The 17,479-nt window shown below is 41.3% G+C and overlaps 1 protein-coding gene across 1 annotated transcript in view; it reads left to right on the top strand.

The window, feature by feature from the left end:
• The window catches only part of dhx15 (DEAH (Asp-Glu-Ala-His) box helicase 15), a 41,783-nt gene extending 29,467 nt beyond the window's left edge, over positions 1 to 12,316 (top strand). The window contains exons 7-14 of the mRNA XM_034677052.1: positions 444 to 530; positions 920 to 1,069; positions 1,551 to 1,659; positions 7,417 to 7,608; positions 8,920 to 9,042; positions 9,140 to 9,330; positions 10,149 to 10,318; positions 11,744 to 12,316. Coding sequence (XP_034532943.1) covers positions 444 to 530; positions 920 to 1,069; positions 1,551 to 1,659; positions 7,417 to 7,608; positions 8,920 to 9,042; positions 9,140 to 9,330; positions 10,149 to 10,318; positions 11,744 to 11,861 — 1,140 coding nt within the window. The 3' untranslated portion in view covers positions 11,862 to 12,316. The remainder of the gene's footprint in view (positions 1 to 443; positions 531 to 919; positions 1,070 to 1,550; positions 1,660 to 7,416; positions 7,609 to 8,919; positions 9,043 to 9,139; positions 9,331 to 10,148; positions 10,319 to 11,743) is intronic.
• The last annotated feature ends 5,163 nt before the right edge of the window (positions 12,317 to 17,479 follow it).

The raw sequence follows: 17,479 nt of genomic DNA, 5'->3' as shown, positions 1-17,479 counted from the left end.
TGTACAGTGCACTGAAGTGACATCTCTACAAGCTTCTTCAGTCAACTGGCTCACATCAGGGAATATGTTTCAAGTTAAAGCAGAGCTGATATCTCCACTTGTTTGTCTCTGTTCTTACTCATGCTTAAGAATTACAAAGACAACTACTCTACAAGACTGCATTTACATCTTCTGATTGAAATCAAGCACTTTTGCATGTTTTAATGACATAAAGGCACCGCTGGGCTTTATTTTCTAATAGTGCAACAGGAGCGACTACCTTAATCCCTGAAAGAATTTAAGATGTTTATTTTCCAGCATTTGAATGCTTACATAAAGGAGTTGTTTATTGAAAATTGAAGTAATATTTAAAGTTGATGTGAAATATTTCATGTGAGGTTTTGTAAGTCCCTTCAACACACCAGGAGGATCATATCTTAACCCAACCGTTCTCATTTTCACAGGTCGTCGTGTCAACAAACATCGCCGAGACGTCCCTGACCATCGACGGTGTCGTGTTTGTAATCGATCCTGGATTTGCCAAGCAAAAGGTTAGCTTCCCCTCCTCCTCCCCAACCAATCCACCACTCCTCACCCTCTCCCTCCACTCCTTTATCTGCTGCGATCATCTGCGTCTGTTTCCAGAGAATCCCCAGATAAACACAAGCACTGCACACCTGACAGCAGCAAAGATGGAGAAGCCAGTTATTTATTCCTCTGACATTTCTCCAGCCTGAAGCCAAGTCACACACATGGCGCTAAAAGGGATTATATATGCACCATGGTGGATTGTGTCTATGTGTCATTGTGCTGTTTATTTGTAAGCTGCTTAAACGTATGGTATATTTAAGGTATGTATGTGCTTACGTTTTTTTTCTCGACAAAATCAAGTCTGAGCTTTTTTTGTGCCTGAAGTTCATCCTTTCCTTTTTCCCATCAGGTGTATAACCCACGCATCAGAGTGGAATCCCTCCTGGTTACAGCCATCAGCAAAGCTTCGGCACAGCAGAGGGCAGGCCGCGCCGGGCGGACACGCCCAGGAAAGTGTTTCCGCCTGTACACTGAGAGAGCTTACAAGGCAGAAATGCAGGTAAGAAACACGACAGTTAAAAAATCTATGAGGTGTTTGATTCTCACATTCTTTCAACGCCACAAGCACTTTGTATTTCCCCAAAGCAACCCTCTAGCTGGAGAAAAAAGCTCTCTATTATGCAATATTTGCTCTTTGAACTCTATGATTCCCAGGTCAGCTATATTATAATTCCAGGAGCTTGCTGCTAAATCACACTGCTTCCACCCTTTTCCTCCCTACCTGAACTGAAGAAACAGCCACCTTGTGACAAATGAACCTGCTGAGGCCCAGTTCTCCTCTTTAACAGGCTAATTCTTTCACGTCACGCCGAGTGGCACAGGGAATTTTTTAAACAAGTTAAATAGCCCTTCAGATGCCCTCGACTGCCGTTCTCTGTTCGAGTTGACATATGAGCGATGCATGAGGAGATAATAAGTGCCCTGACTAATTCATTCTGAATTGTTCCTCTGGTTTCTCTGGCACCTCTTAACTGGCTCAGGACAACACATATCCAGAGATCCTCCGGTCCAATCTAGGCTCTGTGGTGCTGCAACTGAAGAAACTGGGTATTGATGACTTGGTGCACTTTGACTTCATGGACCCACCAGGTTAGTATCATTCAAAGATTATTGATAATACAGATACTATATGCACTGCAGCTAATGAATAACTGGAAAAAAAAACGTCCACAGAAACATGTTGACCTAAATCTTTTGGTCATATGACACCTACTGGATTTCCATCCATCCATCATCTTGGCCACTTATCCCGTTCAGGGTCCCGGACCGATCTGATTTTTAAAATAAAAATATGAATATCACAAGTCTTCATATCAGATATAAGTCAGATCCTTTGTCATATGACCTCAGTCTAGAATACATGCAGCCTTGACATCACTCTTGAGTGACATGTGTCACAGTTCTGCACAGGCGGGAGTGTGAGTCACTCACGCTCAATTAGCCATCATTAAACTGTTATAATAGTCTCTAAGAGCCCAAATTGAAAATATCCGTTTTCTTCTTTTGCCTGTGCAAAGCTCCAAACCCCCCAAACCTCTGTATGTGCTGGTTTAAATGACAAAGAAAAGCAGCAAATTCTCACTTTTTGAAAGCCAGGACAGCCACATGCCTGACACCGCTACGTTGAAAACTACTGAAGTCATTACATTCTCGATTCATTTTCTCTTGAATTACTTATTCATTAATGAGTCCAGTTAAGTTACTAAACCTCAAGTCCCAGTTGAGTCTCAAGTCCTCAGCGTTTAAGTCTGAATCGAGTCCCCATTATTAAGATTATTATTTTTTATTAAAAGGACCTCTTTTTGACTCCCAATTATTGACTGTTTGAACCATGGACTGTATAAAATATGGACGTAGGATCCGTGACGTCACCCATCTGTTTCTAAAGAGCTGTTTTGAGACCAATCGGCGGTGGCAGCCATATTACTGCTGTCGAGCCAGTGTGACGTAAAGAGGCAGAGTTTGAGCCATCTAGCCAACAGCTTCAGCGTTCCCGCAGTCAGCTGTGCCTCTCATTGCAAGACTCGTAATCTCAATATCTTCAAAAATGGCAGGTTTAAAAAAAAATTAATGAGAAATAAGCTATCCAGACTTCACTTGACTTTTGTACCAGGCTGTAACCTCCTGTACGTGTAGGAAACACATTTCATTTATTAAAATTAGATTCTGACAGATCTTGTCTGCATGTCCGGAGACTTAAATTATCAATGAAGTTACAGCTCTCTGCATGGTGTATGAAAGTGCACACTGCTTCTCTTAATGGGGAGTCGCATTCATCGCACACAGAGAGCAACTTTTGCCTGGATTTTTATTTGAAAACCTACTGGTGAGTTATGTTGTGTGAAATAGGATTGTTTAGCAATTGTTACTCACTGACTATTCCTTCAAACCTTGAGCACTTGTCTGGCTGCTCTGTGAATGTTTTTCTGACAAACAGCAAGTGTTTATTGGAGTTTTGAATTCCTCCAACATGACTCAAATGGAAAGACTCCTTCAACATCAAATAAAATTGAGGTCTTCATTTGGATCACTGTCTCCTAAATCAATACAGATGCTGCTTCAAGCTGCTGTTAAATCTACATTTAGTTGAACTGTGGTTGTTTTATGCGCTGAATCAAATCTGGGTTGCCTGTGTCACTTGGGAACTCCAGGAAAAAATGACAGATCAAAGATAAAATGATCATGGCACATATCAAGTACTGCATATTGAATGTTTGGAGATTGGATGTAAGTGCTCTGACAGACATGGTCTACACAGTAGTTGGAAATGCAGTTTTTATGAGCAGTCTGTTTTAAGTTTCGATTATTATTGTTCAAAGTGAGAAAAGAACTAGTGATGTGGGAAGTTCAGATTCAGGCTGATCAGTCAGTTTATGTTTCCATCTATTTTTTATTTCTTGTACATCTGAGTCATGCCAGATCTAGGCCAAAAAAAGCAGATCTAGTTTCACTAAGGCGTCAAGTTAGTGTTCTCCCACAGTGTGTTCCTACACCTTCCAGGGCAGACCACCACTCCTTCCCACAACCTTAATCTCGCCCCTCCCTCCCCCCTTTTCTCACCATAATATAGTTTTCATCTCACCTTTGAGATTAAACCCATCTCTCCCCGTCCACTGTGGCAAACGCCATTTTGAGAATGAAATTGGTTACATCAATAGCAGCACTATCACCTTAGCTATTGCCTTCCCTTTATATTCCTCCAGTGAAACGTGACCGACCTCTGCCACCCACCCCCACATTTCTCACAAAACGAGAGGGTAAGCAGCAACATATGGGATTGGCCTTGTCTGCTGAGTCTAACTGGGAACAGTGAGGTGAAGGGAAAGGGGAGGATTACCTGTTATTTATTTGATCCACTCACGGCAGAAGGCTTCTCCTAACTATCTACGGGAGCATGATGGAATCTGGAGCTAGTTCAGGGCAATGAAGGAGTCTGTTAGAGTTCCTGGACTACAACTTTATAGCATCTACTGTCATGCTGGATCAATTTTGGTATTTGCTGTGTCATAGCCTTTTCTCAGAGTCAATTGACAGGTCAGAGAGTCGACCGAGGAGAGCACTAACCAATGAGTTTCTAGGGCTCTATTAGGTACGAATGTGGTAATGCTTGACCAACATTGTTTGTTGTTTATCAGTCTCATAACCCATTGACCATTGTGGGCTTTCATTGACTTAAGGCAAGGCACGTTTATTTATAAAGCACCATTCATACAAAGAGCAATTCAAAGTGCTTTACAAAATTAAAAACAAAAACCAGAACAGTAACAATCAACAAAAACACACAGCAAACACTTTGAACATTTACATTTTATATGCTGCCAGTTATGTTTGATCTACTCTCTCTCTCTCTGTACTTATGTAACTTAACGTACAAAGTAAATAGTGTTGGGTCTTATTATTTATTTAAATTAGGAGGGATTATTATAAATAATCAGCCCCCTTCACTGCTCTGAAGTCATTGACTTATTGTCAATGAAAGCCCACAATGTCTGAAAAATGAGTTGGGCACCAATTTAAATGGTGTCCAACTCTTCAGGCGTTTCTGCTCTAGCTAACAGTTAGCCTAAAACAACTTCCAGCCAAGACTTTCTCGTGTATCATTTGTTCATTCATTTTTTTCTGATGAGTCTCAGTTTCACTGTAAACACTCAATAACACAACCGCTAAACTGTGGCTTACTTTAGCAGTAAAAGCTTGAAATAGAAACATATTTTCTTGTGCTTATTAGCAATTGATGGGTCTTAAGTTTGCACCAGCGCTTTTGCTTCTGGTGAGTCTCAGTTTTACTTTAACACTGCTCTCTCCATGAGGCTTGTCAGCAGATGGGAACATGATAAGAACTATCAGATCGCCTGGTAAACAAGGGCAAAATTCAAGCATCACATTGTATGAGGCTATCCTATTTTCAAGCTCAAGCTTATCTAGGGAACATTCTTAATGAGTCTTAATTGTTTTCCCCATTTTACTATGTAATGCTCAGATATCCAGTCTACTTCTTTCTTTCCTCACTGAACACAGAAGAAGCAGCTTAAGTCAACCAAATGAAAAATCCAAAATAAATCAGTAGCGATTTACACAGCGACTTGCCTGGGTGGGATTCATTTGCCTGGTGACATTTCCAAAGAAGAACCTTTCGAAGCCAATGTGGTTTAATGTACCTTTAGCCTTTTGTCTCATTGATTTGGCCCTCGGTTAATATATCGGATTCTTGCGTGTTGAGGCAGTCAATACTTACTTTCTGATGAGTTGCGTTGTGTATAGATTGAATTTCCACATTGGTTCATCATGCTAGCAGTACTTTGAAATCAGTTTTTCCAGTTTTGTTTAGTCCCACACAAGCCATTGGTGTGGTAAGTAATGTGGCCTGCTCTCACTTTGTGTAAAAAAAAAAAAAAAAAAGTAGCTTTGATGCCCCAAATCAATATTTCTTAATCATAAAGAAATGCCTCCTTGCTGCTTGAAATTGAATTTTTTTCTCCTTTTTGGAGCACTTGAGAGAAATGAAAGTGAACAAGCAGCGCACCTAGTGCTTGAAGCTAATTTTCAGTTAACATGCAACTGGTCATTAGGCTTCAGCTCACGGGAGCCAAAGGTCAATAATTGCATCTGGAGGAAAAATCTTTTAACCAAACGGTGGATGCCTTTTGTGTTGGAGCATTAAGTAGAAAGTTTCCCCTCGTAATTGCATTCATTGTTAAGGATTGCCTGAGTGAGGGGATGAAAAACGAGCTCTGCCATGATTACTTCTCCACTAAGTTGCTGTCTGGTGTAACTCAGGCCATCACAGACAGAGGGACAGAGAGCCTTCTTGTTTGATTGACCTGATGCTCCCAGTCACCAAACAACCAAACTGTTTGTGTATCTCTTTAACTCACAATTGTATCTTATTAAAGTTCTGAGTACAGCAGGTGAACACTTCTGTTTTCTTTTTTTCTTTATATCAAATATCAGCTGAACTGCATGTAAAAGAGAATGTAGAGTGAGCTGGTGGTTATGAACATTATCTTCATAGCAGGATGAGCAAAACCTCAATGTAAAGCAGTTATATTTTTTGGGCATTTTTGCTTTTAATGGACAGGACAGCTGAAGAGATACAGGAAATGTGGGGAATGGAGAGTGGGGGATGGCATGCAGTAAATGGTTGAGGCTGGAATTGAACCGGTGACCGCTGCGACGAGGGCTATAGCCTCTGTGTATGGGGCGTGCTTAGACCGCTAGGCCAATGGCACCCCTCTTGTCTCACTTTTAAGTGATTCTAATTTGCATATTCACCTGTTCACCATACATTATCCTGCTCATTACTCAGCAAGAAACTAAAGACATTAAAAAAGTTGACACAAAATATTTACATAAAATTGTTTAATTTAAACACCATTGCAATAAATTCTTAACGGCATACATGCCGGACAAATTACCATTAAACTGAACATTTTAATTAACGGGCAAGTTAAAACATGAGTGTGCTTAGTCAGTGTAAACTGCTTTTGACTGAACATTTCCATTGAAGTTAATGTTAGATTAGGTGACTAGACTTCCACAAGAGTATGCATGGTATGTGTGTCTGTCCACCACTTAAAAATCTAAATTGCTCAAATATTGTAGTCCATATAGTATGATTTTTTGCATTGTAGTCCTATAATAAAAAAAGGCAAGGCTGGCTAAAAGTGATGTCTCTGACCTTAGCTATGTTCTGAACACTGAATATGAAATATTACCATCAAACCTGAGATACAGGGTTTCACATTCTCAGAAGGTCCAACTGAAGCAGTCTTTTGTGCACTAGTCAATTCTAAACCCCAGTATGGAGCTTCACCCCGGATCAGGTGTACATTTAAGGCCCTTGACTTTTATTTTCATTTTCTAAGACTATTTAAAATGAATATATTGTTGTATTTTGTCATTAATTTAGATGTTGTAAATGGAGCTGCTGTAAAAAAAAAAAAGTAAAATTTGGCACTTTGCGCCACAGTTAAGTAATTTCAATCAATCTGTTAATCATCAGTCAATGAAATCACAATCCAAAACTGACCAAAAATAACCAATTGTCACATCTTAGCTGCTGAAATCAGAGAATGGTTGACATTTCTGCTGAAAAAAGTGACTTAAAAAAGTTTTCAGTGGTTTGATTAATACTTTCAGATCAAGTTTAAACATGCAGAAAAAGAGCATTAATCACTCCAGACACAGGTGTGAGAAGAGACTCCAAATGGTTCTGATGTAAAAAAAAAAAAAAAAAAAATGGCAGACTTGCAGTTTGCTCTATCTGTGTTATCTGTGTGCGTTTTGCCCATGGGCTTGGAACACAAACATTAATGACCCATCTCTTCCCATTTCCGTCTCCTCCAGCCCCAGAGACCCTGATGCGAGCCCTGGAGCTACTGAACTACCTGGCGGCGCTCAATGACAACGGCGACATGACTGAGCTGGGCTCCATGATGGCCGAGTTCCCCCTGGACCCCCAGCTGGCCAAGATGGTCATTGCCAGCTGTGAATTCAACTGTTCCAACGAAGTTCTGTCCATCACTGCCATGCTGTCAGGTAATACTCAGGGCCGGCCTGCTGTGCGGGGGGCCAAGCTGCTTCTCTCTCCATTTCCTGTGATTATGGCTGGTGCCTCATAACTGACCAATGAGCTGAAAGGAAATATACAGAGCAGCTTCTCTAGCTCCCCTTTTACACAGATGTGACTTACCTTCTAGATTTACAAAGCTTTAAAGTCAAACCACAAGATTAAATTTATCTGTAACTCAACCTGCTGATTTTAAAAGGACATTGGTGAGCTGTATTGGCTGTTGATGTTCATATGCTGTGCTGTGAATGTTAACATAACAAGAGGCCGGTCACAGACAGCTATAGACATAGATTTGTTCAAGGTTAAAAACAGATAAAAACAGTATTTTAGGAGTTTGAGGAAAGGTAAACTATATTTTAAACTCTTATTAATAAATGTAATGCTGCTCATTGATCTGTGTGTACACCAAGCAGGCCTTGAAAGTAGATTAAGCGTAATGTGTACATGTTGAGCTTAACTCCATTGCGAGTTCAGGGTTAAGTCAGCAGTGTCAGCTATTATTTGTGTCAAAATAAACGTCTGTACAAAAACATGTAGGTGTAGGTGGAGCAGCAGCAGCAGCATGCTACAGCAGTAATTGCACTTTGGGCTTGCCAAAGCAGAATGCTGCTCATTGAGATGAATCTTGGTGCCTTTGAAGGGAGTGCGAGGGGTCTTTGGAAGCGGGGAAATGGATTTAACTAGCTGTTTGAACGTGGCACGCACTTAAAGCAGGTGTTTCAGGATGGCAGCTTTTTGCTGAGTTGATTAGAGTAAGCAGCAAAAGCACACCTGAGAACTGTGCCGCCACTGCAACCAACCATGAGACTCAATAAACGCAGCTTTCAGCCATTACAGCCACAGCCGAGCAGGTTTGACGTTAAGCAATTCAGAGCAAGTTCACAGAGGGGAGATGGATGAGTAAACTCCACACCACTGTTTTATTTAGCTGCAGTATCAGGGCTGTAAGATAGGATTCTTGTCTGGACTGGGTGTCACATGTTTGCTATGTCTTGTTAAAGTCACACTAGAGCATTCAGGTCAGAAAATCCATCCTGTCCCCTCCTCTTTCGCCCCCTCTCCTTTCTTTTCCTTTCCTTTCCTTTCCTTTCCTTTCCTTTCCTTTCCTTTCCTTTCCTTTCCTTTCCTTTCCTTTCCCACCATCCACACTTCACATACAGTGTGCCCCTTCAAGTGCTCTGTGCCTCTCTTCAGCTGAGGCCTTGTTCCTCTCTGTGGGGTTTGCTTAACTTATCCCTATGGGCGGCTGTGTTGGGCCCTATACCAACCTTGTCTAGTCCCACAGTGCTTCGTCCGACCTACCGAGGCTAGGAAGATGGCGGATGAGGCCAAGCTGCGCTTCGCCCACATGGACGGAGACCACTTGACATTGCTCAACGTCTACCACGCCTTTAAACAGAGTGAGCGTCAAATCCTGCACACTGGTTTTTACTCTGAAGCGTCATTTGTCTTTTCATGAAATTGTCCTTATTTGTGAATTGTGCTTGTCTCACACAGGTAACGATTCCACTCAGTGGTGCTACGAAAATTTCGTCAACTACCGCTCACTGATGTCAGCAGACAACGTGCGACAGCAATTGTCCAGGATCATGGACCGCTTCAACCTGCCGAGGCGGAGCACCGAGTTTTGCAACAAAGATTACTATATCAACATCCGCAGAGCTCTGGTCACTGGATTCTTCATGCAGGTCAGTTATGGTTGCATAACATTTTTGTACATATTTATAGAATGAATGTAGGTTTTTAACCTGCTTCCCTAAACCATTAAGTCTACTGTAACTCAATCCTCATCCTGTCATTTTGCAAACACATTCTTCACCTTAATCTCCACCACTTTTTGATGCTTTTTCAAATCTGCCCTTGTTGCGTTTGATCATTTGAAAATAAGTGGTCGCAGCCAAAAGCTTTATTGTAATGGATAACCACCTTCAAATTAAAAACAGACACGCGCTCACACACACGCTCATTCACACAGAGCTGCTTTCTTTAACACAAACACAACACAAATAAAAAATCAAGTCAATTTGCTTCTCGCTCAGGGAAACAAATGGCATTTTGCAAGAAGCCATTTTCAGGGCTACCTGAAACAAGCAACCTGACAGGTTGAATTATGGTGTTAATATTTAAATATTTGTCAACATTAACCTTTATCCCGGAGACAAATTTGCGGCTCATGTTGGGGCTTTCGCAGCATTTGGGACCATGTCTTTGCTGGGCTCTGAATTTATTGAGACTGATTGCTTTGGTTAATCACAACAGCCACTGCAGCTTTACCTGGTACCTACAAAAAAGGAGGAAAAAACCTCACGCTGCCCGATTACAAACAAGTTTGTTCTCAATTATTAATGAGATTTGATGGATCTACACGTTACAGAAATTGAATTAAGCACCAATAAGGGTCTTGAACATTTGTTTTTGATCTCTCTTTCTCCCTGAGCTGGGTTTCTGTGGGTTTTTTTTTTTGTCCCTGCGCTGACCCTCCTCTCTGCCTCTGTGGTGTGAACAGATCGCTCACCTGGAGCGTACCGGCCATTACCTGACCGTGAAGGACAACCAAGTGGTGCAGCTGCACCCGTCCACTGTGCTGGACCACAAGCCGGAGTGGGTGCTTTACAACGAGTTTGTGCTCACCAGCAAGAACTACATCCGCACGTGCACTGACATCAAACCAGAGTGGTGGGTTTCATTTGAAGCTATGTTTCTGAGGGGAATGATCTTGTTAGTTGAGATTAGAGAGCAAACTATAATGAAAGAGTATTGATTCATTGAGGTACTGCAATATTTTTCTCCTGTATTATCATATTGTCTTTCTCTTAAACATTAAATGGGTTATAAGTGTTGATTTCCTTCCCTCAGAATTCCTGTTATCCCCCAACATCTGCTCCTGTAGATGTTGCTGTTTGGCTTGTAGGCTGGCTCCTAAAGCTACCACGAGCAAGAGAGAGAGAGAGCAGCAACAGGCGCATAGCATGAAGGCCAGATTCCACCAGATCCGTGTCTGGTCCGTCTCCGATCCATCACGGCACCAGATCTGATAGGTTTCTATTCTAGTCATTCTGTTAACCCCCACTGGATCCACTCTGTTGCGTTAAGGCTGCGTCTCTGATCCGGCAGGTCAGAACGTAACGGATCAGATACGCAAGACTTCTAGTTTTGCCGTATGCCGGAGCATGACGCATCAGTTCAGCACAGAGCAGATGGAGCGGGACAGGAAGTCAGGCACCAAAACAAAATAAAAATCTGGTTAGTTTTCAAAATAAAACACTCTGTGTTATTGTTAGATCGTTTTTAACTTAACTATGACAACAAAATGTAATTTAGCAGACCTAGAGTCATCAAATCAGAGGTTTTCAGAGGCCGATAAAGACAACATGGATGAGGAGAGGAGGAGGAGAATCCTTGACTCAGTGATTGCAGTGGGAAAACCTCGGTCACATGACTCCAGATGTCTGGCAGTCCAGCTCCGTGCTGTGTTCTGAAAACGTAACCGGTGGGTGTTGACAGACTAGAGAACACGGAGCCGGACCGCAGCGGATCGAAGACGGACCGGGCACAGATCTGGTGGAAGTCCCGTGTAAGACATTTAGCTTAAAGAGCGAGTTCTGCTTATGAAAAGAAAAAAGTGAAATGAAAAGCAAGATGTTATTTTCTTTTTTACTTTAAAGAAGAATTTAAAAACACTTCTACATGCAGGAAGAAGCTTTGTTTTTATGCAGCTGTCTTTCATCCGTTTCATCTGTGTTTGTCTCACTGAACCCCTCCCTGTTTCACTTACACCTCTTACTCAGCCATGACACAGACAGCCTGTTTAAATCCACAGGTTGGCAAATACTGACGTCTGAAGTCCCTTTTGTGTCTCATTACATCAACATCTTACACAGCATCCATACTTTTTTGGAATTGGGGTTGTAAAACATTGATCTGTTTGCACACACCCGACCACCTGTACTCGTCTCCCCCTCTCACCTTGTACAATTAAGCATCAAATTCATTGAGCCCGCTCTTGTAAGTCACCATGTGCACATAGAAAAAGAGCGCCCTCCCCCAAGTGAACACCAAAGACAGTTTTTGTGACTAATGTTTACTCGCTTTTCTTTCTAGGTTGCTGAAAGTTGCCCCGCAGTACTATGAGATGAGTAACTTCCCCCAGTGTGAAGCAAAGAGACAGTTGGAGCGCATCACCGCAAAGGTCTCATCCAAGGAATACACTCAGTACTAAGAAGGTTTGCATGTGCTGTGGAATCAGCAAAAAGGGAAATCTGAACTCTGTTTGATCAACCTGTGGGGTTTTTTTCTAACATTATTTTGAAATTTGTATTTACCTCACAGTATCTAATGTATTTTCCTGAATCTTTTTCTAATGCAAGAGGGTTACGTATTACCTTAAATGTACTGTAAACGGCAGTTTATCAGGTTTTTAATCATTTGCTAGCTCTGTTTAATGCATGATGTTTTCTGTAAATTTCAACATTCCTCGAAAAGACGTCCATACTAAGTCACAGCTTCGGATATCTCAACATTATTTTGCTTCTTCTGAAACAGCATTAGTTATTTGAGAGAAGCTTTTAAACAAACATAATTTATGCTGTACGTCAGTGCAGATATTAAGCGGGACAGCCTGCCCACATTTCCTGTCACTGTTCAACTTAATAAAAATGACTTTGTAATAAAACATTTTCTCAGTGTCAGCATTAAAATAACAGGATAATCTGCACATAAACTTTTCACTTAACCCTCACACTCGCACACACAAATGCACTGAGCAATCACGTTTTGACCTGCTAAATCCAGCTCGTTTCCTGGCTCTTCAGGGAAGTTAAATCTTCTTACTGGGATATTGATAGCTTCAGAAACAGTCGGAGTGAGGGGGAATGTTAATTACAAATGTTTCGGAACAAGATCAGTGTGAAATCCCTGCTGTGCTGGAGCCTGTGCTGGCTGTTCTGCTTTGTGTCAGTGCCTCTCAAATGTGGAAGGTAAAGCTTGCAGTTGGGAAAAGCATGAATTCTAAGCCCCTCAGTGATCTAAATAACCAGAATAAATGTCAATGACATAACTCAAATATGTATTTAGTTTTACTGGTGTCAAATCACAACTGGGGGCTAGCGTATATGGGGACATCTTGGTCCTAGTCCCCTGACAGGTAGAATGTGATAAGTATTGGCATTTCACTTTTATCCATATTTAGAAATAGTTTAAAGCTCCTGTGAGGAGTTTTTAGCTTGTTTTGAAGCTGACTGAAATAAAGAGTGATTACTCTCGATGACCCACAAAGGCAAACAAGACCATGAGTATAAAGATTGACTGTTTATATATAGTTATTTTTAATGTCAGCAACCACTGGCGGAGGGGCCAGTCATAGTGATTCTGCTTAAACTGCCCTTTTTTTTCCTCCATCACTTTCCACCCAGAGACTCTTGATGAGTGTGAAGTTCGACAGTAAAAATAAAGCAAGGTGAGGTTATTTTTGTTAACAAGGTATTGCTTTGTCCACAGGGGGCGCCAAAATCAACAAAGAACAAAAGGTCCCCACAGGAGGTTTAAGTGACGCCATTATGGTATTTAATCACATTAGATCCATTTTTAACAGGAGGTCTATATTAGAAATTAGGGCTAGATTTGACAGAAAGCTGGAAACAAGTTATGATCTCTGCTGCATACATTTTAAAATAAAAATTAGAGGCAGTTAGCGTCTTAAGGCATTTGTAGTAATCTGGATTTCCGGCATCTTATATTCAACTAGACAACCCTTTGAGATTGTTGTAATGATCTTGCATTGTTGATAATCAGCCAGTTATTTAATGCTTAAGAGACTTTTACAAATTCAACACATTTAAGTTTGAATACAAGTGTTAGGTACGGTGGCCCTGAAGTGCAAATCACATGGCAAATCAGAAAACACAACGGCAAATCAAAAAACACAACGGCAAATCAAAAAACACAACAGCAAATCAAAAAACACAACAGCGAATCAGAAAACACAACGGCAAATCAGAAAACAAATGTGCTTCATTGATTTTTTATATTACAACCTCATTGTAACTCTTTAAATCAGTGGTTTATAAAAATGTCAGAATCATAGACCATAACAAACATGGAGGAAGTCTGAGTGATGTCGCCCATTGATTTCTGAAGAGTGGTTCTGAAGCCAAGCGACAGCAGTCACCGTATTTGAAAAGCTGATTCAACCTGCCAGTCAGTCTAGAGACAGACAAAGAGGTGGAGCTGAGGCGGGCCTCATGTCCCCAGGCAAACTGCTACATGGCACCTGCCTGTCAGTCAACCCAGCCACGCCCCCTCCCCCCCACGGACACTCAAGGAACTGCAGTTTTTGTAAATTCTGCATTGGCTTTATTTAATACCAGAGATTGCTGCTTGGTCAGAACATAAATAAATATTACAGACTTTCTGCATTTAGTGTTATGTGATTTTCTTTTTTTTTATTACCAACAATCAAAAAGCAAAAGAAATCAAGCATCATATCACATAGGTCAATGTAAAGGTAATTTTAAATGTTCAAAACTAAAGAGTCATCTCTCACTGTAATAAGTTCATTTTTTGGCAATCGACCGATCCATGAATCGATATAAACTTTCAGCTCTACTTGCTCCATCTCCAGGTGCATGGATTATTATACGCAAAAGAGTTGGAGGCATGAAAAAGCAAGATTATTCTTTTATCAACTAAGTTTGAGCTATACCTTGTCTGGGCACAATGACAAATGCAAATCAAAGACCCCATTCTGTTTTCATCTGTCTTTTCTATCGCTTTTAAAAAAGCAATTTATTTAACTGCTTCTAATCCAAATTTCTTTTGTTCAGGGCAGTAGCCTTTATGATAGCATAACCTTACCTTCCTCTGTTCTGCATCTCATATTAACATCAATTGTAAGGGAATATACATAACATTGACCTGAGGATAGAGGCAGAAATGAGGCAGTAAGCATTTTTCACAATCTCTGTAGTGTCTGGAGGTAGGCAGGCTGAGATACTGGACCTGCTAAGGGAGTTTTAAATTAAGCCTGCAGATTCTGTAATGTGCTAAGTCAGGAAATTAGCATGTGTGCTTTAATATTTTTTGGACTGTTGGGAGTCAAGTTTTTAGATTGGATGGCCTTTTGCTGGGGAACATACACAGAAGCACTGAATAGTGCCAGAGAGATTAGTCTCTCTGCAAAGTGAAGCCAATAGAAAACCCATTAGTTTGAGCTGATCTGGAAATTATATGGAATTGATCCTGAGGTAAGGACAGTTTTTCATGCTCAGTGCTGCCCATTGATTCACACTTCCATAATTACAAATGAAAATCATTATGTTTCCAAGTTGTATTTTGTTAGTGTCTGATATGAGGGTACAAGACCATTATAAGCAGTTCTACTTCTTGTGCTGTTTCTCTGGCTGTGTTACCACCAAAAACACCAATAACTTTTAGTCCCAAGGGCTTCAGGTCAAGCCAGAACGTTTTCCCCAGCCCTTTGTTTTCCTCCCTCACTGGGGTCTTAACACCTGTTAAAGTTAGCATAAAAGACTGAAAGAGTCTTTTAATGCTACGAGTTATACACCAAAAAGACATGCTCAGTTCTGCATGTCCCACCCCAAAGTTCCAGTACTTTCACTACTCGTCTTGCAGGAACCTTTGGGTGGTAAAATCAAGTCACTGGAATATTGAGTCCCTGGGACTTTATCTAGACTGTGGTCCTTGTAGGGGCAGCATACAAAGTTCCTTGTAAAGTTGCAAGACCTTAAGGAAAATTTCTGCAGTTAAAAGGTACTCAGTAGTACCTTCCAAAGTCCTTAGGCTTTCGGATAAGTTCCTGTTATGATAAAACATCAATGCAGCCGCCAGGAAGTATTACATCCCAAGCTGCAACTTTTGAGATGATACATAGTTTGTTTAAAGTTCCAAGTACTCAAGGAACTTTTCTGAGGTGGAAAGGTACTAGGTACCCTCTGAAGTCCCAAGTCTTTGTGATAGGTTCCCGAGGGAGAAAACATCCTTATAATCCTTTTATATTGGGAATTCCTACACCCCTTGATATGACTGTGTTGGAGTAAAATCTAGTCCGTCTGACTTTATCTAGATCATGGTCTCTGCAGTGCAAAAGTTCTTCATAATTGGAAAGTCTTTCAGAAAAGTTCCTGAGGTGGAAAGGTACTAGATATCGTCTTAAGTAATCCTCTGCAAAATTTCCAGCCGTGGAAATAAATATATATATATAAAGTCCCTGAACGTTTGGAAAGCACTACACTCGTAGCAGAGACCTTCTAAGTGGTAAAATTAAGTTCCTGTAAAATAGTCTGTGGTCCCTGCAGTGGAAACATACTAAGCTTCTCCTTAGTACCAAGTCCTTGGGAAATCCAGGTGCAGCAAAGGAATACAGACCTTCCATATTCCCTAGTTCTGTAGAAAAGTCTCTGTCATGAAAATTAGTAAGTTCTTTCTGAAGTCCCTACTCTTTGGGGAAGGTTCCTGTGGTGAAGATGAAGTTACTGTATCCTTAAGTCCCTTGTCCTTGGGGAAAGTTCCTGTGTCAGAGAGATGTCATTCCGTAGTTGCTTTATTGTGTTGGACCAAGAAGTTTACCTTTTGTTTGGCTACACAAGCTGAAAAGTTCTGGGGTCATGGATCTACTGTACATTTCCTCCCACAGCTCTTCATAACACCCATCTTTGCAACCTGCGCCGATGTAAGAGGCCATTTCATGTGGCTTTTTGACAGTAACTCACAAAAAGTAGCAAACACAAACAAATACCAGACAGGTATTGTTCAGCCTGTTTCCAAACAGTGTGAATCACCACCTCGCTCCAGCTCAATCTCCCACCACCCACAGAGTCCGGGATGGTGCCTCATCATCATTTGAGACCGTGGGTAGGAAACTTTATTGCCGAACACCTCAGCATTTCAGGAAATCCATCCCCACACCCATTCCTCCTCCCATCCCACGCTGGTCCTTCCTCCCCCCACCACCACCACCAAACGCCCCGCCGCCAATCGGAGCCCAGACAGGTGTCTTATCTCCATCACACAGCACAAGCACAGCCAATCTTCCAGGAAGATGGCGACTGGAATGTGACAAATCCATCTGTCCTGGTTTGAATTTGTATGCTAATTTGAAGTAATAGCCCCTCTGGTGACAGTGCAAGGGAACAATTCAATCATGCCATCTATGACAGTTGCTTTCCAGCCTTCTCTGTGATAGGGGAGTATATGCACGTACCGCCGGGTTAGGCTTGATAAATTGGTTATGTAGGGGAGATGTAGCATGTAGACTGCATGTTTAAAATGGGCTGCCAGTTTGCAATGAATCGACTACTCTAGGCACCTGTGCAGGAATGTGCTGCTCCTACCTGTAGGGAAGGAGGAAGACAATATTTGACTTGACCTATTTATTTCTTCACATCGGGAGCTGTCCTGAACTTTCACCCGATTTCACTGCTGCAGCTTTCATGAGATGTGTGGGAATGATAGAAATACCCCCACATAAAATCACACTAACACAATTGTTTCATTGTCACACTGAATTATTTCAGGCTGTTGATTTGGTTCCGTGAAAAGCTTTCATGTGTCAGTGGGAAAAAGAAGAAGAAACAGATCAGAGGAAACAGGCAGAAATAAATGAACACGCTGAGCTGTGCTGTATATTCCAAAGCAAAGCGGCTGTACGATTTGTAATTCCTCTTCTGCCTTGGCACTTCCCTGCACCGTGCAAATGTATGGCACTCCATAATCTTTAAATTAATCTACAGCACAGGACAGATTATGATCGATGGTGACAGATAAGGCTAAAGAACAAACTGCTCTTCATTTTGCTTGCATCATTCTTTTTCTCTACCTCCA

This window comes from Notolabrus celidotus, chromosome 23, assembly GCF_009762535.1.
Source record: "Notolabrus celidotus isolate fNotCel1 chromosome 23, fNotCel1.pri, whole genome shotgun sequence".
In the NCBI taxonomy this organism is placed as follows: Eukaryota; Metazoa; Chordata; class Actinopteri; order Labriformes; family Labridae; genus Notolabrus; species Notolabrus celidotus.
Note: the sequence above shows the minus strand (reverse complement) of the source record. Positions and strands in the feature narration are given on the sequence as shown.